Consider the following 23,514-nt stretch of genomic DNA (forward strand, 5'->3'; position numbering starts at 1 on the left):
GGGAGCAGAGGGAAACACCGAGTGACATTGAACAACCGGTGGCCGGACGTGATGCCATTTAATAATCCTCATGATGAGAGACAATGATTTTATGATCGTGAAAAGATTTCAGCCGAATTAAAATCGTGTGATCTGATTTTGTTTTGCTTTTTTGCTTCTTTTACTTTTACTCTGTGTGTGCTTTCGCGTAAATGTTGGGAAAAAAAACTTGATAATTGGTGTGTATATTTTTATCTTTATTATTTATTAAGTCAGGTACTATTTACATTTAAATTATATTTGTATTTGTCAAAGAATACTACCTATATGGCTACGGCCGTACATAACAGTAGAATCCATCTATCAAGAATCCCAGATCAACCCTGACAGTCCAACAAAAGCTGCGATTTCACACATCAGCGACTACCGCAAAAAGAGCGGGGTGAAAGTAAGGGCTGGAGGGATGGGAGGGCTAGTAAAGTCGACCAGAGACGCTGAGTTCCCATGTCGCTGCGACAGGAAATAAATAAAAACGCAGTTATCTGCTTGCAATACTTGCCACCATTGCCGAGTCTGCAAATTGGGAGTACGCCGAAAGGAGAGCTTAGTGCCCGAGCTCAGGTTCAGAGAGAGAGGATTAAGCCCGAGAGCAAACTTTCCTGATAAATCGAACGCTGTCCGTTGTCCATCGTCCGAACGCTTTGATATTTGCACCGAGTCGTCAAAAAAAAAAAAAAAAAAAAGCTTGTAGTGTGAACTGATGCGACTGTAATACTTTGTTCTCCCTGAAGCGGACCGTAATACCATGGGTATTTAGATAAACACGCGCGGCATAGCTTTGTAGCCATAATAGCTATAATCTGTAGGCGAACCTTTAACATTGGGCATCACTTGGTGCGGTTGTCATGTAAATCACTTGATCCTGATTCTGCGTCTTTCCCCTAACGATTGTGTACACCTTCAACGATTTTTAAAACAACAGTTAGCGGCTAACTTGCAGGGCATGGGTGCCATGGCATATTTTCATTACTATATGTTTTGTAACAGATCAAAACAAAATAAAAATGTATCATTAGTTCTTTTTCCAACATGTAATGAAGTATTGGTGTTTTATGAATTTTCATTTATGTAAAACAACTTGTAATATTTAATAAATAAGAATTTCTTAATAAAATTCATGAGGTTTCATGTTATCGATTGTATTAAGTAATTCATGTGAAAGTTGTGTAGATAATATGTATGGGTAACTACGTTAGTGATAAATATACTGCATTACATAATTGTTTCAAATTTTTTATATAAAGATTATTATCGTACTTATCACTGAAATCAATACACGCTCAGCACAAAAGCGGCCTTTTGGGGTGGACTAGGGCAACCGCCCCAGGCCATGCGTCTGAGGGGGGCCCTGCGATACGTGGTACGGTATATACTATATAGCCAAGCTATGACTCTCTAGCTCTCTCTCTGGCCGCCTCAGCTCAGCATTAAAACTTTATAATGAAGACAAATATAGGACCATTTAAAAGTATAAAGAATAAATTTCACATTTGAATCTTTACCTGTCTTTGTGCAATGTGTATGTGATCAAGTCACTATGATAAAGATATGTTTTGTTTTTTTTTAATTCCCAGACCAGCCATATTAGAAACTGTTTCAAAGCTCAATAAGCCACTTTGCGAAATTTCACAAATATAACCATGACCACGCTCGTCGTGTTCCAGAAGACTGCAGTCTACATGTAGACTTTTGAAGATATTTATTATTTCATATTTCATATTATTTCATATTAACTCATAGATTTGAGACTTATACTGAACAAAAGAATACAGAAAACTCAACCATGACCCCCAGTAGCTGTATCAACGAAGCTTCACTGTAACTACGTGATTGTATTATTACGACACACACACAAAAAAAAAGGCAGCACTTTCTGCCTGTACCGGAAGTCAGCAGCCATTTACCCTGGTGATTGGCTAAATGCTATATATAGATATACACGCTACACACTTGGTCGTTGTCGTGAACATGTATCTTCGATTGTTCAAATCACTTTAGTTTTCATTTTTCAAAGACAAATGCTTGTGCATTAACATTTAAAAACAAATAGATTTATATAATATTTCCAGAATGAAAATAACATCATGTCGTAATTTCATCCCGTATTCCAAACGTGTTTGGCGGGTATCGCGTTTTTGTGTACTGTGTATATATTCCAGCATATAATAGAAGCAGCATGAGAAATAAGACTAAGATCTTTTTGTAAGCTTCATATCTCACAGTAGAGTTTATTATACTGCACTAATGCATCTAGGATTTTTCTGTCGGTGATTTTTCTTTTGCTTTGTTAGCTCTTTATGACTGTTTTCAACAGTATACCGTGTAATATCCGAGGAGGGTTTATTGAGATCTGAAACTATGACTAGAGAAGCACGTGTGGAGTACGGAGATAAACCGATTCATGAAATGAAAGAAAACAAACAAAGGGACGAAATCCTTGATTATTCTTCAACTGGCCTTTACGAACTGATACTTGACAAAACACATTGCAGTTTGCAAATCCTTACACAGCTTATCATTGACTTTAACAGTATATCAGCTCTTCCTGATGACTTTGTTAATTCCCTTCCAAACCTGGAAATGTTGTCAGCAAGTGGTAATGACATTAAAGTTTTGCCGCAAAATTTTGGCGCACTAAAACGTTTGCAAAAAGTAAATCTTTGTGAGAACTGTTTATCGATACTTCCAGATTCAGTTCAGCACTTGGAAAATCTTCAAGTCCTTCGACTGACAGGGAATAAACTAGCTTGTCTGCCTGTGGATTTTGGTGAAATTGGTGGACTAGAGGAGCTACATATTGAGGAAAATGCACTCACATGTTTTCCACCTACGTTTGCTCTACTATCAAAACTGAAGATTCTTGAAGCAAGTTATAATAAAATCCACATTTTGCCCCGATATATTGGCAGCATGGAATCCCTCCAGTCGATTAATCTAAGCCACAATCTTTTAAAGGAGATCCCAAGAAGTTTTGCTGAGCTACAACATTTATCTTGCATTGACTTTTCACACAATAAACTTAAAGAGTTACCTGAGACCAGCAGGTCTCAACACACACTGAAAAAATTCTTTGCTGGATTTAATGCTCTTGAGTGGATTCCAGAATGGCTAGGACATCTTCCTGAACTGACAAACCTTTGCTTACGAGAAAATTTGCTGTCAGGACCGCTTCTTCCAGCTGACATGGGAAAGGTATTTTTCGATTTTGTCCATGGTATGGTTATTGGAATGTGTTTTTTTTTTAGCAATGTGATTAAAATAAGCTATATACAAATATATAAGAAATGTAATAAGCAACCTAAATGTACATGTTTCTGTGATATAGACTCCTCAACAAAATTATTTTTGTACATGATGTACTACCCAGCCAAGATTTATAAGTATATTAAGGCTCTCTACATTTCTTTTTTAATTTTAGGCAGTCTTTATGATTTTACAGGTGTGCAAGAAACTACGATATTTGGATCTCTGTGGCAACCACCTGACAGAATTACCAGAAAGTTTTGGGGAACTGGAATGTCTGGAGTATGTTCATTTTGGAAGCAAGTTTGATGAACTTGAAAGAAAAGACTGGATAAATGGAAACTGGCTCACCAAGTTGCCAGCTAGTTTTTCACAGCTACATAATCTGAGTAATCTCCGGCTGGATGAAAATCAGCTTCAGTTCCTCCCAGAAGACTTTGGATTGTTATCTAATCTAGAAAATCTCAATCTAGGTAATGCGTTATGGGAATATTTTTTAAAATCTACAGATTTTTTTTTCATCAGCTGAAATGTTACTTCATGATAAATATTTCTTTTAAAACATTGAATAGGCTTTTGTCTTCTCTGTTTTTATTTTTGCAATATTTTTATGCACCTTTTGAAGTGACAGTAGTGTATTACTCTAATAAAGGCATACTATGTTTGATTTAAATAACCTCAGGACAAAATCTGCTATTTGATCTTCCGGAGTCATTTGGAAACCTGAGCAAGTTGCGAGTTTGTCTTCTGTCTCGAAACAACATTGAACTTCTTCCAAGTTCTTTTGGATGTCTCCAGGGACTTGAAGAATTGCGTGTTGATAATAATCGGGTGAACAGAGTTTTCTTGTATTTATATACCATAGAATTTCCTTTTCCTATGTAGCTCATAAGTAGACATATGAAAAAATTGTTCATCCCTTAGCAGCATTTATCCTGCATATATAATGTTAGTATCAAGAGATAATAAAGATTTATTCAGTATTTTTATATACTAGAAAAGAAAGATTTGATCAGGTGTTCCATATGGTGGATGGATCCTAAAAGTCTGCTGAAAATGCATTTAGCTAGTTTCATAGCTGCTGACTAAGAAGACAAAGGTTTGCTCCTTTCAGACCAAACTGAATTTTTACTGTTTAGGGTGGAGATGAATCATTCATTTATGAAACTTAGACCACATTTATATATTTTATGATCAAAAGTACAGAAGCCTAAAAATAACAATACATACAAATTTCTATAGTGCGATAAAGCTGAAAAACATAATTGGCCTTTAATAAAGAACACTAATTGTTTCATGACACCAAATGTACCTTAGATTGTTTTATTTCAGCTTGAATGGCTTTAACTTGACTTTAGGTCTTTATGATGTTCATTTGGCTGGAGCTCTATGATAATTTGTGCTTCTATTCTGTTTCAGCTCGCTGAGCTTCCGTTGTCATTTAGTAACCTGACACAGTTGAAGGTACTGGATCTTTTCAACAATCGGCTGCAAGAAATCCCCGACTGCCTTCCTCTTCTGAAACAGCTTAAATTATTGGATTTAGACCAGGTTCTCACAGTCTTATTCTTCTACTGATTTATTGAAAACCAGTTGGTAGTCTTTGTAGACACCACATAAAATCAGTATATAGATATACAGTAGTCATATAAAAAGCAGGAAGCACAACTGATTTTTTAAGTTAGTATCACTCTTACCTTGCACATTTATCATAATTTACACAAGTAGCTATACAATCATAAGCATTATACAAGAACAGTTTATTGAAACAAGCATAACTGCACAGTCAAGGACAATAATCTAAAGAAAAAAAATTACAGCTTTGAAAAGCAGTCTATTAAACTGATAGATAAGTTTTATCTGATTTTTAAGTTTATGGTTGTAAAAATAAAAAAAATAAAGTGTTAATTTTTAACACTTAACTTTGATTTGTGTTTAATGAGAGTTTCGGTCACTTTTGTACCCTGTATCAATTTTCAGAATCCCATTCAGATGCCAAAAATGAAAATACCAAAATTGGACTTGTCTATTAATTATCCTTCACGAAATCCAATTTACAAAGGTACCTGGAGGGGACGACCAAGGACTGGAGTGGAAGAAAGTTTATATATTAAGGTTGGTCTTTCATTTTACCCCACCTCAAGACTGTTGCGTTGCATCAAATGTTGCTCTTTATAACTATACAATTACTTTTCATAAGCCTTCAGATGAGTGTGTTGTCTGTCAAGTTATTGGAGGCAAATTAACCTATTTCAAATAAAATGCTTGATCACCTTGAGCAAAATACTTTTGACCTATTTTTACCACTCTGTTTATTCTGTATTATATTTTGTGCTATGGCAGCTATGCAATATCAGAATGCTCCGTTTGACTGCTAGTCCATACCTTTGTTTTTATCAAGATGACTACTAGAATTCTTTTCTGTCCGGCAGCCTTCTGTATCATCAAACAACCTCCAACATCTCCATAACTCTGAAGTACAATTCATACTCCAAGCATGCAACTGAGATACAGGTTCTGCTCTTTCTTGCTTCTCTGACTTCCTAACTCACTACACTCTAAACAGACTTTACCACACTTTTGTGGATACTCGCCTCCTTTCCATTTCCAGAAACATCCAGAGTCTTAGGCCACAGGTTTCAGTCTCACTATTGTCCCAAATCAGCTGTAGCTTTCGTTTTATTGTATAATTTTTAATCATTCATATTGTTTATATCAATGGTTGTCAGAACACAACCCTAATGTGGTAGACGTAGAGTACCATATAGATTTACATTTATTGTTATAGTTTATCCTTTGTGGTAAGAAAGACATTTTTTTATTATTATGCCAAGCTATGTATAGTGTACCAACATTTTAAGTTATAAACTAGCAAAATCAGTGGTGTATAAAGAGGCTAAAGCAGCACACAGATATAAGATATACCATCATTTATCCTGATGCATGCATTTGAATTATTTCAGGATATTCAGCATACATTGCAATATTAGCTGACAATAAAAACTACTAATGTTCACCCAAAACTTTCAGATCAGTTGAATGACTTTTTCTTTTTTAATTACTGTTGTGTAGATAAAAAGAGTCCAAACCTATGCTTGTGTACTCTTCTTCCTATAGTCTTGAGCCCTCTTTTTGTCATTCAGAATTCTTTGGTGATTAAGAAATTGTGACAAATCACAGAAAGTATTTAAGTAAAATTTAAGTCCTCAGGTTTAGTTGCTGGTCCTTACAAAAAAGGGGGATATGGCAGAGCTTAATGACTACTTAATGAGCTTAATGTTGAGCTGATGTTGGAAGGTATGAAAGCTTTTGAGAGGCATATTCTAACCCTAATCCTTGACCCCCTAGGTATGACTTACTCTTAAGTTTACCTAGTTTACCCAGATCAATGGATGACGTCACTGCTCTAGCTGTTTGCTGTATCCTCCAGCATCCAGCAGTCTGGCTGTTATGTTTGAGTATTATCACTGACAAAATCTTTGTGAAATTTTTACTTATTCAAGTTCATCCTTATGTTTTTATTTTGACTTATTGCCAACATGCTAGAATGAACAATATATCAACTGTGACACATGAAGTGCCCTTTTCCTCTTACCCTCTTACTCAAGGTTACATTCTTGTTCATTCTTTTCATGTACATTGGATTTCTTCTAAACTCATCAGTTTATATCCTGAAATGTAATGCAGAGTAGTACTATACTCAGATGCATATATTTTTGAAAGTTGTTTGATGGATTGATTTATGAAAATCTAATGCCTATAATTCAGTGTTAAGCTGAATGGATAGACAACTTTCTTAATGACATAATCTTTAATCTTGTGCTTGACAGAGATACAAAGACACTGATGTCTTCAATGATCGAGAAGCAGATGACCAGGATACAACTGATGCAAATTTGACTGAAAAAGAAGATGAATTGTATGGTTCGGAGGACCTGCCATTCAGTTTCAATGTGATGAAGCTGGCAGCTGAATCGAGCTTGTGGAAACGGGTACCTTGGCGATCACATTCTGGTCCAGATGTTCGACCTATCTTTAGCAGAGACATTCAAGAGACAAACCCAGCAGACTCGTCGATGAGTGATTGTTCAAACAATCTCAGTCTACCAGGAGATCAAGAAAGTACAGAGACTGATGAACACAGTAAGTTTATAAACAGTCATTTATTAAAACAGAATATTTATAAAGTTTTTTTACTTTTGTCCTGTGTGTGATATTCTGATTAAAATCCAACCCTTTGTTCGACAGGATTTATAATATAAAATATAAAGAGATGCATGCATGTAGGAAATGACCTAGTTTTCAAATATTTTTTCTTTTAAACGGTGCTATTTTAAATGGTTATTAGTTGGTCAGTCGTCCCTTTAAGGGCCTGTCACTACTATGCAGCTTGGTACCATTTGTTCTGCAAGGCTGTAAACTATGCAGTTTTTGACTTTGACATGACTCTGTTTCTTTGCATTTTTTTATAAAGATGTTGAAGAGGACTGGATCACTTTACAGACACACGAAGATGCACAGGATAAAGTTGTGGCATACCCCCAAAACCAGTCTGGGGAATGTGAAGCTTATACACAGGAAAACTGGGAGGAAAATTGGGATGATGAGTTAGAGAAATCTTCTGAGATGTACAGTAAGTTATTCTATTTTACTTACATACAGCCATTTTGATGGGGTTTTTTTTCTCTTAGGACATTGTTATATTTTTTTACTTGCATCCAAGCCTAGAGGTGTGCACCCTCTACTTCCAGCTGATCCAGCTGTTTTAAAGACAACTGACTGTTAAGTGGGTTTGGTTGGTGTAAGCAATGAGGGGGAGGAAATAATAATAATAAATACAAAATTTGTAAAGTGCATACTCACACTCCTAAGGAGCATGCTCTTAGCGCTTAAGAACAAGAACATAACATGGACAGCAAACGAGGGACAGGAAAACAAACAAATAGCACATGAACTATAAAAGAATAAACAACCGTTCTAAACAAAGAATAAAATCAAATACAGAAAACACAAAGATGAACCAAAGAACAAGAGTTGAGAGTAACATGATATTGCAAAAGAAAGGGTGTGAAAAAGGACAAGTATACTTCCTTTACCCAAACCTGTCTCTCACATCTCACAACCTGTCAGCTGACAGGTTATACAATTGCCTTGTTTTCAAAAAGATGCTGATGAAGGTTAGCAGGAAAAAAGATCAAGTTGGTATATCTCAGCTTCACATGTTGTAATCTGCTTGTTCAGAAACATTTTCATAGTTAATAGGTATTGCTAGAAGAATCCATGTGCTTGTATGTGTGTCTGTTTTAGGCCCCTACGACTTTGGCCTCACATCAGCCAACACAAGCTGCTACAATCCTACAATAGGGGCTTTCTTCTGGGATCCTTCAGCTCTTCATGCCCCAAATATTAATCGTGCTGCTGTTTCAAGGGACAGCACGGATTATGTAGAAGGACAGTTCAGTGATGCTGAGAATAGTTGACGTGTTCATATTTTGGAAAGAACTTTGTCTGAGACTCACATGGATTTATCTCTTGTTTGCTATCAAATATACTGCCTAAGACTAACTAGATAGGTTTCAAATAATTAGTATGTGTTGGTTGTATTTTGTGTTTTGTGTGTGTGTGTGAGAGAGAGAGAAGTGTCCAGTCATGTTTAATGGCTTTGAGTGTAAAAGTATGCTATACTTTTCCAAAATACTAATTAAAGGTTTAAAAAATAAGAATGGCATTAGTAAAGATAACTCTGAACATATAATTTGGGTTTTGCAGATTAGGCAGTTCATAATAAAAAATAGTTGACTTTAAAAATCTGTGGAAATGTACAAGTCTTGTTACTATATCAGTGTTTATTAACTTCATGGACATTGTTGGACCGCAAAATGCTTTAGACCTACCTCTTTAAATTTATTTTGAAAAATCTTGTATCACAATCAGGGTTAGTGCTAACAAGTACCTTAAATTAGTGCTATAACTAGACAATGTTGATTCCATCATTGTAGGGTATATTTCATGTAACAGTTTTTGTTCATTTTGTGCATAATGCTTAACAACCTGGAAGTTTACAACAACCCTTGCGGAACAATTGTTCTCAATCTGTTTTCATTTTTCATTCAAATCAGTTTTTAATATTCTTTAAAAGATTCATTCATAAGGAAGAGTTTTACCAGTACATGTATAAAGAGAACTTTTGTTGAGGTTAAACGCATAGATATCACTAAATTTGTATGTAGTTACACATGTGCGTGTGGTCAAATAGCATTGTCACCTGGGTAAAGCCATTGTATTCTCAGATTCTCCTTTTATAAAGGCTTATAAGTAAAAATTATATTCCAGTGTTACAGGTTGTAATTATAGTGTTATTGACACTTTAGCAACTTCATGTTTAAGGATCTAAAGTGTACACATCGAAGTGCTGGTAAAGTACTTGGCATTACAGACCAATTCTGTGCAGGGATATAAAAGTGTTAGTTAAAAGGAAATTGTTTGTACTGAGTAACATTCTAATAATTGTAATATTGTAACACAAATGTGACTGTTGGACACTTAAAGTTTACAAGGAGGGCAAAGGTGATGCTAATTTGATCCTGCTGTTACTGACTTCAGTAACAGTCTTAAGTAATTCTTGGTCCTGATCGATCATTTGTCTTTGTCTTCCTTAGTGTTACGCTCTTCAGCAAGTTGTTCCTGAAACATAGCAGGAGGAGCAGAAGGTTGCAGTTTTTGTTAAAACTTTGCAGCCAAATAACAGCTAAGCAGAATGTCAAAATATTTTTATTAAGCTGTGCAATTTTCCTTTGATGACTATTGCACCCTATTGTTATCTTATCTCACTACTTTTAGAGAAAACTTGTGAAGTCATGGTGTACACAAAATTGAAATAAAATCCAGTTTGCAATGAGACATAAATCAGTGTTTTTCAGAAACTGGATTCTCTTATGCAGATAGGGATTTCATTTACTTTTATGCATTCTCCATCTACAACAAAATATGATCACCTCAGATTCAAGTATAAATACATAGGGCTTATTGACTGGAACATTTAATATCTGTTTTATTCTGTAAGGTTATTTTTGCAAGTGTTTTTCCTAAACTGTTTGAAGTCTTACATTGTGGCTTTTACTTAAGACATTTTGTAAATTCACAAAGTCTGGCAAAGAAAGCAAACATTTTAACAGTTTGCTGTACTTTACCTTTCCTCATTACTGGAATCTGTTGGAGGTGGTGGAGGTGGAGGTGGAGGTGGTGGAGAACCTAAATGTGAAGAGACGGGATTGTGTCCTTGGGCATGGATGAGGTAAGGCTGTCTAGTGCTGGGGGAGCTGTCAAGAGTATTCACAGATCCTGGACGTGGTGGGACACTGGGAAGGCTTCTCCCTTGCTGATTACTACTGCTGAATGGAGGCAGCTTCTGGGAGACATTGTTGCGCATGGATGATGCCACTGAGGCAGCTTGAGAGGCGATGGATGATAAAGATGTGTTAGCTGAGAATGAGGAATTAGGAGGAGCTGGTGGAGGAGCAGGGGGTGGAACTGGAGGAGAAGCATGCTGATGGAAGCCACCTTCATCTTTAGGAGGAGGTGGGGGAGAGAATGGTGGTGGGGGTGGCAGGATGCCTAGGGCAGCATGGGCATTGCTTGTTTGGTTAAGACTTCGGATGCTTTTCATGCTGGGACTTTGGGGCAGGTTAACAGATGAGACCTTAGCTGCATCCCCATCACCAGAAGAACCCACTGAGCCATGCACCAGCTGAGAAGATGGGATTGGTGAAGTCTTTGGATCATGCATGGAAGCGGAAAGACCAATGCTACTAGAGTGCAGTGACGATGAATCATCAAAGAAATACTGAGACCCACCACCACCATGCAGCTGTGAAGACAGAAGCAATATTATGTTAGTCTGACAGGCATCATTCATACTAACTTTGGGCTGTTGGCTTCTTCTTTCATGCAGGAAATCTGTATATTGACTACCTGATATTTTTACAATGCCATCTATATAATGAAGGACATCTGTGCTATGAAGTCAGAACATTTTAGTCAAGTGGTGAAAGAGATTAAATTTGTAAAGAAAATAAGACTTTAACCAAAACGCACAATGCTGCTATTTGAAACTACACAACGAACTTCTGTTATGGAAAGAAGTATTATATAAGAAAGAAAACATCACTTAAATTCTTCCTTACAGAATTTCCATAGTATTTTAAATAATGCACCAGAACATTAGACAATATATGTTAAATATCTGTTAATATAAGTATTAGACAATATATGTTAATCTCAATCTAAATAATTAATGAAATGCAGAGATTTCTGTCACAGGCCAATAGATGACAATTTGTGATGTTGTTTGCCTAGAGGTGAATGAACAGATAGTAGTATCAGCTGACAAAGTACTAGGAGGATGAAGAAACTGCAGTTCATACACATTTCGCTACAGTCTGCAATGCCAATGCATTTTTTTAAAAATATATACAAGACATATAAAGTATTGAAATTTCATTGACCATTTGACGGCGATCCAAACTGCCATGATAATGTATCCTTACTCCTAACTGTGTGTGTTAAATGTCTGTGTATGTATGCCTGCCCTTGTGAGCAAAAGAAAAATTTCTGTCTTGGGTCTCCTCAATAGACAATAAAATTTGATTTGATTTGATTAACATGTAATGCCTGAAGGAAGAAGCTTTGTGTGTATCTTAAGTGGCAGCCATAGGTACCTGAGGTCCACCAGTGGTTGTGATCAAAGAAAATTCATGTAAAGACCGAGGACGACGACGATTTCTTATGTCATGTTCAAAGGACCAACCACCAAAGTCACACAAAGATAGGCCATCCATACTAATGTCACTGATGCTTTTAGCTCGCTGTCGAAGTCTGTAACAAAGTAATGATAATTATGTGTTAAAAAAAATTACATTTGCTGACATTCTAGAAATATATTTAATAAATATTCTTCAGGCACTGCATACAGATGCTGTGTCGGGATTCAAGTTATTAAAAGGATCTGTAGTCGTCAGAACCCAAATGGTGCTATGATTATATGGTACAGTTTTTAGTTTGTAATTGTTTTGTTTTACCTGACTGGAGTTCGGGATTCAAGTCTTAGCTGATCAAGTCGTTCAGTGAATGACAGTGGAAACCATCCATACCTAAAAACCGTTAAAAAGAATCTTATAACTGTATACTGTTGAAGTTTGAAGAAAAAGAAATAAAGACGTAAAAAAATTACTGTCATTGTTAAATCTACTTGAATAGAATGGTAACAGTTTTGAAACTCACATTCCAGTGTGAATGTTGTGTCCAAACTGCCAGCCGTCCACCTGTTCTCCAAGAAGTGTGATAAGATCCCCCACATTGAAGGCTAGCTGGCAGTCTTGCTGAGGCATATGTGCATATGTTGCTTGCACCTGAGGTCCCACTGGAGGCTCTGGTGGGGGTCCAGATGGAGGGGTGGACATGGACATAGCTATGGATCTTGACAAACTTTGACCTGGAAAACAGTGCCACAACAAGCCTTTATATATTTTGAAATGGATTGAAGTGACTAATTGGTGGTTTTTCTTAAAAGTAGAATGACATGGAGGAAAACAACAGGTTAACCATCATAATCTCCAGGATGGCATAAATATTTCATACTTGGAGATTCAGGCAGGGCATACTCTGAGAGAGGGCCAGATCTCTGCATAGTAGGGGTGTGGCTGTGGTGCAGAGGGCTTTGTCCTGAGCTCCCACTACTGCTGATGCTGTCTGACACATATACTCCATAAGAGCTAGTGCTGTTCATCTGCTCATGATGTCGTTTGTCCTGCAGAAATATCAGTTTTGTTGGCTATTTTTGTTATCAGTTGTATTATGACCATGATTATTAAGATAAATGCTATACTGACATGATTGTCATTGACAATATTTTATTTTATGATAATTACTATTTTTGCACTACCTCCAAATATCAACTTGATTTTTTTCTTTTGGACATAAGCTATCTGCTGACTTTTGCACAACTCCGAAATGATCATTGAACAGTTCAACCGTTGACCAAACTGACCACTGATGTGGTTGTGGTCGAGCTGCCTTTAGATCACAATCGAATCATCCTGGTCGAGTTGTCCGACCTCTTCCCCTCCTTTGAAATGGCCGCCCTTGAAACATTCTACCTTAATATGTACCTTAGTGAATAAGATGTGTACATACTACAAATAATAACCGTGACCGCCTTTATTCGGCATGTTTATTAAATTGGCTTTGGAGAGCTGCACTGCCAGAAGAGATCGAGATGGATCCTGTTTGAAATACATCATAGTAAACTGGTAGCATAGTTTTTGCTGGAAACTACATCTGCACTGACCAGAATTTGAAAAAGGACATCAGCAGAACGGGGAAGAATGTTGGGCTGAGCGCACAACTGTCTCCAAGAGCCAAGCTGTCCTGATAATAACTCCAGACCCTGTAAAAGTTACATGGCAAATAAACAATGGGTATAGAAGACCTCTTAAACACTTTATAAATTATATATTCAAGAAAAGGGAGAAGCCAGTCTACGGGATCTATCACACACCAAGCACAGAATATATATCTTTTAAATCCTCTTAAAGTTAAAATTGCATGTCTGAACTAACCTCACAAACCATTTTTTTAGATGGAATGTAAACCATTGCTTACACAGAGGCGCTGAGAAATTTGTCAAGAGATTAGATAGAGCAGGGTAGTGTCCATAGACGCTGGATGCAGCGCGATATACTGACCCTTTGTGGATGAACCTCGCCTAGACGAGGTATGACATCTTTTTCTGTTTTGCTTATGGAATTGTAATAGAACTCAGGTAGGTTTTAAAGTTGGAAACACTAACATGTGAGAGAAAGATGTGTGAATTGGAGAATATAGTTTAGGATAGTAGTGTAGTGTAAACTCGAGTTACAGGTGGTTTAATTCTTTTATGGTATAGGTTGAATGAGCTGGAGCCCTTCTGGATGAGGAAGAATCGCGCCTCTCGGGACCATTCCTTGATCGCCTTCGGTCCAACACCTAGCAGCACTTGGGTTAGGAGCACGTTTACATTTTCGTCGCCTTTAGAGCGCTATGTTAAGGCGAATTGTTTACAAAAGGGTATTTGTGTCGTAGTCTGTGAAATCCTGAGCCACCCGATAACGAAATGAACATGTTTTGGGCAGCCTCAGGCAATCGTGTGTTGAAAGAACGCGCAACTGTTTTTGGGCGAGTGTGTTCTTCGAACCACCCGTGTCGTGACAAACTATGTATGATAACTACTACATATAGCGTACAAGTTTATTGTAAAATGTGACCACAAATGAACAAAACAGGACTAGGAACTCACCCTGTCGTGGTAGTGCATCTGCGTCGAGCCCAAAGCACACAGTCGAGACAACACAAAGCAGTAGCACTTTCGTTCTTCTAGCAAAGCCTGTATAATGGTGTATTTAAAGATTTTTTATATAAAAGAAATTTTTTGTGATTCGCTATTAGGAGGATGACTATGATAATCCTGATGTTTAGGACAATAATAACCACAATGATGCATATCACTACCATGTTATTCTTGTGTCGCCTCTCCGCCCAATATAGTTTTTTTTAATGCCGAATGCTGATCAACACAAAATGCCAGTGTAAGTGGGCAATTTGAACAGCAGTTTGTGCCACATCTCTTAAGGCACCATACAAACTTCGTGCCAAACTCTTACAGCTGTAAGATCAAAATACAACAGATTCTGACATAATCTGGAGTCACTAATAAATGTACTCGTATAATGTACATTACTTCAGTTTTAACACTTACAAGTCTCAGGCCCTGCAGTCTGAATTCGTTGAGTTTCTCTGTGCACTTGTCTAGCGTTCTCACGAGCTGCACAGACGAGAAGAGTGGGGCTAACATGAACATTTGATGCAGGTCGTTGTTCCAAACGTCAGAACCCTTGCCAACACTTCAAGAATCTTCCGACTGTCAGTTTAGCTTTCTACCTTCTATTAACACAATCTTGAAAACTTCTGCATGGTGAGAAATACTAATAATAATATTAAAATAATAGTAAAAACTATACAGTTTTTTCTGAACTATCTCAGCCATTTAACAGCTGATGTAAATACTATCTAGTTTATTCCAAACATCACAATCAAACATGTACCTGCACTTCTTTGCTGTCAGTGAAGCCTAATTTTGACTTCTTTTTCTTGTGAAACTTTTTCATGCTTTCAGACGCTTTGCTGAATGGGACCAAAAAGGTCTTATGTCCACTCTGGTATTTTTTTTGTTCAGCCTACACAAAGTAACAAATAGTTATGGCCATTCTAGTTATCAGCACAATGCAAGTTTGTAAAACTACTTTCTAATATTATCATGAACACAACTGCAAACAAATGAGAAACAATCGTTTTCAATAAGGAAAAATTAAGCATGAAAAAAAGCAGTCGGATGAAAAAAATATGTATAGTTGACGGGAGTATGAGAACCAGAAATGATAAATGAATGAAACCAAAAGACAGAATCATCTATCTTTTACATTTTAAAAAGTAAAAATAAATAAATAAATAAATAAAGCGTGCAATTGTGTGTACCCATATAGCTTCCCCCAGCAGCAATATGCAATTAAAATCCATCGTAAATATAGCATATCCCACATTTTATCATGAGACTTGCTCCACATTGTCTTTTTGCCCATGCTACACTTACCGCAGCGTTTCTGAAATCATTTTCAACTTTCTGCTCCAGAGGAAGAATGACTTCGGCAAATAAAGACTTGCTCTGAAAAGTTTCCAGCCACGATTGAACTATATTTTAACACAATGTTCTAAATCACAACAATACTTTCACCTGTAGATAACACTTTACATTCGTAATCTAAATAAATGACACATCCGTATGAATTTCGCTCAGGTATAAGCGTTTTCAATTCTGACATTCATTTGTTGCGAAGGGCAGCTCTGTTTAATCCTGTAATGGAGTATGTCACTTCCACCGCATGTGACTGTGACCGAGTGTGTGTATATGGGTGACTTTGGACACGACCTTCTCGACACGAGGAAGAGCTTGTGTAATGGCTCAGAATCAATTTAGCGCCATCAAGTGTATACTGTTCATGTAAAGAGGCTTTGCTTTTTAAGTGCTGGGCTGTTTTACATTTGTTTTGGAAGGATTGGTTGGGGGATTTTATTGTGTTTTGTGGTAGTATAAACATTGTTCTGCTTTAAAATTCTGTTCTTGTATTGTCAGCTACTTCTTGTCGTGTTTCACAAATGCCCTACTATTGACATCAAGATGTTAATTGATTTGTCTTCTAAAAATGAGCAAATATGTTAACTGGCCTAAGGGACCTGGGGATGAGGGTGGGGTGCATGTTGTTGCGCTCACCCTGAGCGCCAAGGACCCTGGGTGCGCCTATGGAAATCTTATTATATGATTAGTTATAGTTCCATAGATGTATATCATGGTTAGTTTCAACTTCTGTTTTTTAAAAGCTCGCACTTACACAATCTTCAAACCTAAGCTGTATTTCCTTCTGCACCTCTGCCAGTCTGAAAATGGCTTCACCTGCAGAAAAATAAACCACTCCTGTGAATATTTTTTGAAAAATCGCGAACCTGAAAGAGTGACTTCAGAAAAAAATCATCTATGTTCTCGAAACTTATCTCTGTGTCCTGTTGATCTATCTACAAGTATTGTGCATAATCTGGCAAAATGTCCGGACATTAAGAATAACTATTTACACAGCGGAAAGGCCATAGATACAAGGAGTGCAGCTGCTCCAAATTAATCGCCAAGCACCAGGAAGGACTACAGTCTGTTCGATAGCGAGAAGGAGAATCCTCGATAAGCTTCTCAAATTAAAACAACAAAAAGCCTCATCCGTGGGCATAGAAGGGTGTCACTTGCTCAACTAAATCATCACAAGGAAAACGCAACGTTTTGACATATTGTTTTAGAATGTTTGGATACAGAAGCCTTGGCAATTTCCTTATTTGTTGAATTTTATGCTGGGCAGTTATCGTTTATCTACCAGGTTAGCAAAATCAGCTGTATTACGGCAAAAAATGTTCATACCTATTAAACAAACCCAGTAAAAAAAACACAAACACATCACGAGACCATAATGAAGCATCAAAAACAAGGACCTAAATAAACAATGCAAACCAATAAAATAGTTACCTTTAAAACTAGACTGTGAATGAATGTAAAACATTAAACATGGATGTACATGTTTTGCAGTTTTCAGTAGTGAAATAGCTGCCGGGGAACATATGTAAACAAAGAAAACAAAGAGCTAAGAATTGACCATGACTTTTTAAAAGAGTATATAACAAAGATTGAGGATGTGAAGTCTGGCCTTTCATTTATTACAGACGTCTTGTACCTTTATGTTAAAGTCAAATGTGAAATCATTCAATTCACTGCGAGCTCCAGAGAACATTATTTTCTGTTTTCTGTTCAAAATGAGTCACAGCAGAGTCTCCTTCGCGGCCCTATGCTCCTCAAAGGAGCAACAAGGAAAAAACTAATCTAAGACCTCTTTTTTTTAATCCATCAAAGTTGCGATTGTTCTCTTTCTCCTTCTCTTTCCCTCTCCCAAAGCAAATTACTATGAGGTATCTTTATTTCCTGCGATGATTTTCCTTTATCCACAATATTGAATGAAAGTGTTGCGAACTTTTCAGATTCCAGATGCCAAGGATCGTATCAACTGAATTCTTCATTCCTATATGTGCGGCTGAAGAAATACTTCTTGCCTCCTTGCCGAGGTCGAGACGGGAAAGAACTTGTAACAAGTCTTCTGCCTTACACAACAGCTCCTTGTCCTTCCAGATTACCGTTGTTTCCGATCAGAGAAGCCTGCCTCAGAGCAGGGCTATTTCTGATCCGACAAAGCACTTTCTTCATGTCAAGTTTGCTGCAGTCTTGGCCCACTCTACGCGGCGGACTGTTTAACCAGCAGCATCTGGACAAACTGTAAACTGTGGTGTTGGTTTTTTTTTCTAACGGCTTGCTATCCCAACAAACGCTGGGACAGGCCCAGCCCTTTCTCAAGCGATGGACAGTGACTTGTGTTTAGGTGCGCCCAACTGCCCCTCTCCTGTCTGCTGTAGCTCTATACGCTCATGCCAAACGCTAATTCACTTTGTTTGTCTTCTCCAAATCATAGGGCAGGCAGCAGCCTGTTCGTGTAAAAAGAATGTCCTTTTGATTAAACATTACTGCGACAGTCCACCTTCGGCGGATATTGCAAAAACCTGGATGAGATCTCGCCTGGTCTTTATGGCATTCAATTTCTTACGGTTTTATTATTTTTTTTTTTGGGGGGGGGGGAGGGGGACGGGAGCATGTTTTAGCATTCTATTGTTACAAAGCACTCGATCTTGGATTACATAATAATTCCATCACAAGCACTTTATCAACAAGTGGCTTTTTGGGGCCAAACTTAGAGTGACTAATTAAACAAATTTTTATACATTTCTGCGATTTGATAGCTGTGACTGAGTAGCTTTTTAACTGCAAATATCTAGACGCGGGACGAGAAAACCCTAGGATTAGATATCAACCACCGGAAAGCTGCTATCACAGTTGCTGACATGAAAGTATTTCTGTTATCGCTGGCTTCCTCCTCTCATTTGTACAGGACACAAAGTACAACAACAAAAACAAAAGTTCATCCACATCGTATTCCCGTTTTACAATCTTATCTGAAGCACCATATGATTCCACAAATGTGCTGTATACTAAATCAGGTGGTCATAACTCTCAAGCAAATTTAAACTAATACTTGCCCAATTAACCTTTTATAAGTCACGGAAGGATTTTAAACAAAAGAGAGCAGTAAGTTTTTTTCTTTTCAAAGTGTGGAACTGGTAAGACTTCGCGAACTATAATGAGTGGCCAAACATTTGTAATCCGAGATAAATTAACGCAGAGAAGAAGGAAGTAATTTGAAGTGTGAGCAGCAGCCGAGAAAAAAAAAGCTAGAATAGAGATTGTACACAAGCATCATTTGCGAAGGTAAATTTGTCGGCATCAATACTACTTCACGCCTAAGAAGACCTACAGATTACATTATCAACTGTAGCAGTCCATAACGATGTTGCTAGGAACAACTTTATAATCGCTCGGAGACCAGTTGACCAACTGTTCTGCTTACTTCGTCAAAAATATTTTTTTTTGCCTGGATTAAATATAACCCGTGTTTATATCGTGAACCGAAATGTCCAGTAGACTATCATTCTGCTTTAGCTCTTCCCCAAAAGTGACTTTGTCGTGGAAACTACATCCCGAGTATCTAATGCTGTCTACGAGATTGGTTTTGTTTTTGCCACCGTGATATGCATAAATAACACCATAAAATACTTTCGAAATAATGATGGAAATTCATTGAAATGTGATCTTACCGATCTCCTCAGTCCCTCCTTGGCCATTGTTCTTACAGTGATGACCCAACCGTCCAATGGATTCAATATAACTTCTGGCCGCCGTAGACGCTCCTGGTGTGAAAAAAATGTATTCTGTAGTAGGAGTTTGTTAAATGCCGAACAAAATATTCCCCGTAGTGTTCAACATCCATAAAGATTTAATTTCAGTTATAACTTTCGTTACCTAAAAATGGTATCTTCCTTTGTCAACGAAACAAAAAAAAATCGCTTTGCACTATAGCAGAAAATGCATCCTTTGTATTTTGTGTTTGATCTGCGTTAATGTATTCGGGGATATTTTTCCTTATTGTGCATTCATCATGTCTTTGAGTTTACTTTACCTGAAATTTACCAGGATTCAGAAAATTGCTAATGTTTGTCGAGTCCTATGGTTTGAGCATTGATCTGAATAAGCGCGAGAGATCAGCTTGAGGTCGTTCACGATTATTTTGTCCTATATATAATGTCTTCATTCATCCACAACACTGCATCTGAGAGAGAAGGATGGGGGCAGAAAATTATGATACCGAACGGATTTCGATGCTTACCAAGCAGAGCCTTGTGATACACCTTCGCACATGACAGGACCTGTTTCACGGCGGGGTTAAATTGTTCTGAAAGATTCTAAACGACAGAAACAGAATGATTAGTCGCCTCCTCTAGAAGAATACGGTGACGATGATGTGAGAAAGATGACTATAATGGTTCACTGTTACCAATTTACTACACTTAAAAAGAACCTCAGTTTTCTGTAACGTTTACTGTACTTAGTAATATACATGTTTATGCGGATACTGCCCTGACATTTATTGCAACGTCATCGGCTAAACTTGATGCAGTCTCACCCCAAAGACAATTGATGTTTTCCTCCTAGCACAGCAGGTATTTTAAACTGTGGATGCAAAAATGCCGTCTGGGTTATAATTAGTTGAAAAATCTATCATGCATGACCGAGCCAGATTCTGCTATTTCAGTAATAACTGTCAATTCTTTTACCAGTCTCGGTTAAAAGTTGTAAAGGTCTTCACGGCTGCAACCATGAATTTCACTGTAACCTGAATGTCTGTTTCAGAGTCGTTGGTAATCTTACTTGTGAGAATAAGGTTATGTTATCAAAGGGAAGAGCAATAGACAAGACTATGCTGAATATTTCCTGATATAATCCTGGTGATTAAATAAAATTGTACTTGTAAAGGTTTTCTTAACTATGTAACAACTGATTTTTGCTCAACGGTTTAGGTGCACACATCTACCTTTGTGCCTCTCTATTATCTGTTCTTAAATGTACACGTACGTACGAACTTTAGGCCAAACTTGGTAAAACTTTCGTCCATATTTGTCCAATTAAGAACGGCATTTTTCAAACTCGCTTGGCATTAAACGCACGCAATTTAAGTGACTGCAATTATATTTTTCTGATCAAATACAAATCTTTGATTATACCATCGACGAAGCCTACTGCTCCTGCGACGGAGATTTTTGCAATTAGGTTTTCTTTTGCCAATAGATGAGAGGACATTTTCTCATTTTGTTTATTCTCTATTCACATCCCAATTACTATACCAAACAAAAGTGATGTCTCAATCTAGGTGTCTGAAACATATATCCTTTCACTTCAACGAGGCAACTTTTTTTCTTGTTTTCCTTAGATTCCAACTTTAACTGAAATTTGCAGTTCTAGCGCCACGTCTCAGTGTCGATTACTTTTGTTAAACGGAACTTGAAATCACATGAATTAAAGTTATGACGAATTGAGATTTATATTCTATTACTAGTTTCTATCTACTTCTGTAATATTCATTAAACATTTATATGAAGCTGGCCGTCTTTAAACTGGTTCCATCTTCCTATACTTTGTTGTGCAGCTTATTTGTGTATCACGTACGAAGGTACCTTCTTCAATCAGTGCTCCATTGTTTGGCTTGATTTTACGTAAAGATAAACTGTGGAAACATTTCGGTGTCCTGCTATTGAGAGTACCTGTGCTAACATTTTTTGTAAAAAGAAAAGCCTATGCTAATGTTGTTTTCGCTTTTTGGCAAAGGACAAAAATCAATAAAGCTAACACGATCCCGGATCTCTGTTTACTGTTGGGACTATTTAAATGGAAAAGCGAAAGCACAAAGGTAGCGAAAAGCGGATAGAATATGTAATGTTTCTGTTCTTCTTAGTTCAACGCTTTGACATACCTACGCAGATACGTGAGCACATGAACTCAGGAGATAATGAGAGAAAGACTACAGGTAGAATTAGTTCACATTTTTTGTAGAAGAGCATACACAAGGAAGCAAAACAGTTTATAATTGATGTACAGCGATTCATATATATTCCACCGCCGCTAGGTTGCATAACCTTTTCATTTATGAAAATTCCCGAATCTATAGCATGGATGAGTCCTTTGGGAACTTTTATCTAGGAAACCGAACGCTAGATACAATATTAGTAGTAGTTCCAGTAGCCCTGTGATTAATCACATTGCCGTAATTAGCGAAACCATCGATTGTTTTTCAGTGACCATTTGTGTACAGTTTATGAGACGATTCTCTTCATGATTTGCATTCAGATGTATCACAAGGTATATGTGAGACGCTGACAAGAAGAATCAACGGAAACAGTGTATTGCTGACTAGGATACTTTCTAACCTGCAGAAGACAAATAATTTAAGTGCCTACCTGGTATATTTTTTCTGTCAGACGATGTGCTCCTTCAGAGCTGTTCATTTTCAACCAGAAAGGCGGCCGATCAGGACTTAAAACTGGATGAAACCATGGAAAGTATCGTTTGTCGTTAGTTTCTACGGTCGCTGGATGTCAGTGGAAATCAAGCAATACCACAGTGGTGAGTGTAAAGCAACTTACTGATGGTGGCGATGCATACGTTGCCTTTCTCTACCTGTTTTTTGTTGTTTTTTTTTTAACTTTGGGCGTTGTTCCGTAGTCTGCGCGTACCCGTCCTCTCTTGAAGATTTCCCGTAGCCAGCATTCGTGTGATCGAGCGGTCGCGTTCGGAGACACTGCGAGCAGACGACACGCGTTGGCCTGTCACGCCTTGCGTTGCTTTCCTTCACTTCCCGTGATGGTAATCCGACTGCGGATTGCTGGGATTGGGGAAGGTGGCCAAACGACAAACGTGACAAATGGTGCTCAATGCAAACTGTTCTTTTACAATTTTATGTGAATCAACTGTGATTTGACAACAATGACTGAACTTTCGCCGGCTGATGAAATAGCAGGGTACGGTTCAGACCACGCCCATTGAAGCATGGCCTTTTCCACCCGTTTAAATAATGGTACCGGGCATCGTAGACCCGCTGTTCTGTGATCGATAATATCAACGTCAGCGTTTACATCGCATATATGGGGCTTAGCAAAGTTCCTGACAGTATATCTACACGCCGGTTATCCAACAACCATGCAGGTGTTCAGTCACCGAACGTGCAGTAGGAAGGTCCCCGCCCCCACTCCTGTCATTCACGATCGTTTAGTTGACATAATTGAACATTCATAGTGAACAAGAACAGTTTAAAAGAAGAGTGTGTTAAACTGAATTTGTATATTTAGAATAAAATTCTGGAGCTCATTTTATTTCAGTCTTAAGTAATCCCATACGAATATAATGAAAGTCAACTCTAGCATCGCGTTACACATTTAGTACACCGATCGACGTTGTAATCTTAATTGCAAAACCGCTCATATTTCTTTCATAACTGATGAGTTATTACACAAGATTCTAAACTTAAAGCATGTAGCACATTCCTTGCCGGATGTTTCGTAAAAGAGGAGACCTTATATACTCTTTAATTTCCAATTGTACTTATATCATCTATC

General features: G+C 37.5%; 2 protein-coding genes across 2 annotated transcripts; one reads left to right on the top strand and one right to left on the bottom strand.

The window, feature by feature from the left end:
- The first annotated feature begins 2,061 nt into the window (after positions 1-2,061).
- On the top strand, positions 2,062-8,866 carry LOC112570443 (leucine-rich repeat protein soc-2-like). Its single transcript, XM_025248864.1, has 8 exons — positions 2,062-3,231; positions 3,479-3,755; positions 3,965-4,113; positions 4,702-4,833; positions 5,263-5,397; positions 7,113-7,425; positions 7,757-7,915; positions 8,590-8,866. The coding sequence occupies exons 1-8, from the start codon at positions 2,398-2,400 to the stop codon at positions 8,760-8,762; spliced, it is 2,172 nt and encodes a 723-aa protein (XP_025104649.1). The 5' UTR covers positions 2,062-2,397; the 3' UTR covers positions 8,763-8,866.
- Positions 8,867-9,003: 137 nt separating this feature from the next.
- Positions 9,004-23,135, bottom strand: LOC112570453 (brain-specific angiogenesis inhibitor 1-associated protein 2-like). The gene is made up of 15 exons (XM_025248876.1): positions 22,360-23,135; positions 20,235-20,310; positions 19,666-19,758; positions 16,761-16,822; positions 15,965-16,036; positions 15,420-15,551; positions 15,074-15,139; positions 14,615-14,701; positions 13,628-13,726; positions 12,919-13,087; positions 12,562-12,772; positions 12,360-12,431; positions 12,000-12,156; positions 10,473-11,149; positions 9,004-9,966 (listed from the first exon to the last, which is right to left on the bottom strand). The coding sequence occupies exons 1-15, from the start codon at positions 22,405-22,407 to the stop codon at positions 9,894-9,896; spliced, it is 2,094 nt and encodes a 697-aa protein (XP_025104661.1). The 5' UTR covers positions 22,408-23,135; the 3' UTR covers positions 9,004-9,893.
- Positions 23,136-23,514: the final 379 nt, after the last annotated feature.

Source organism: Pomacea canaliculata, linkage group LG1 (genome assembly GCF_003073045.1).
Source record: "Pomacea canaliculata isolate SZHN2017 linkage group LG1, ASM307304v1, whole genome shotgun sequence".
Lineage (NCBI taxonomy): Eukaryota > Metazoa > Mollusca > Gastropoda > Architaenioglossa > Ampullariidae > Pomacea > Pomacea canaliculata.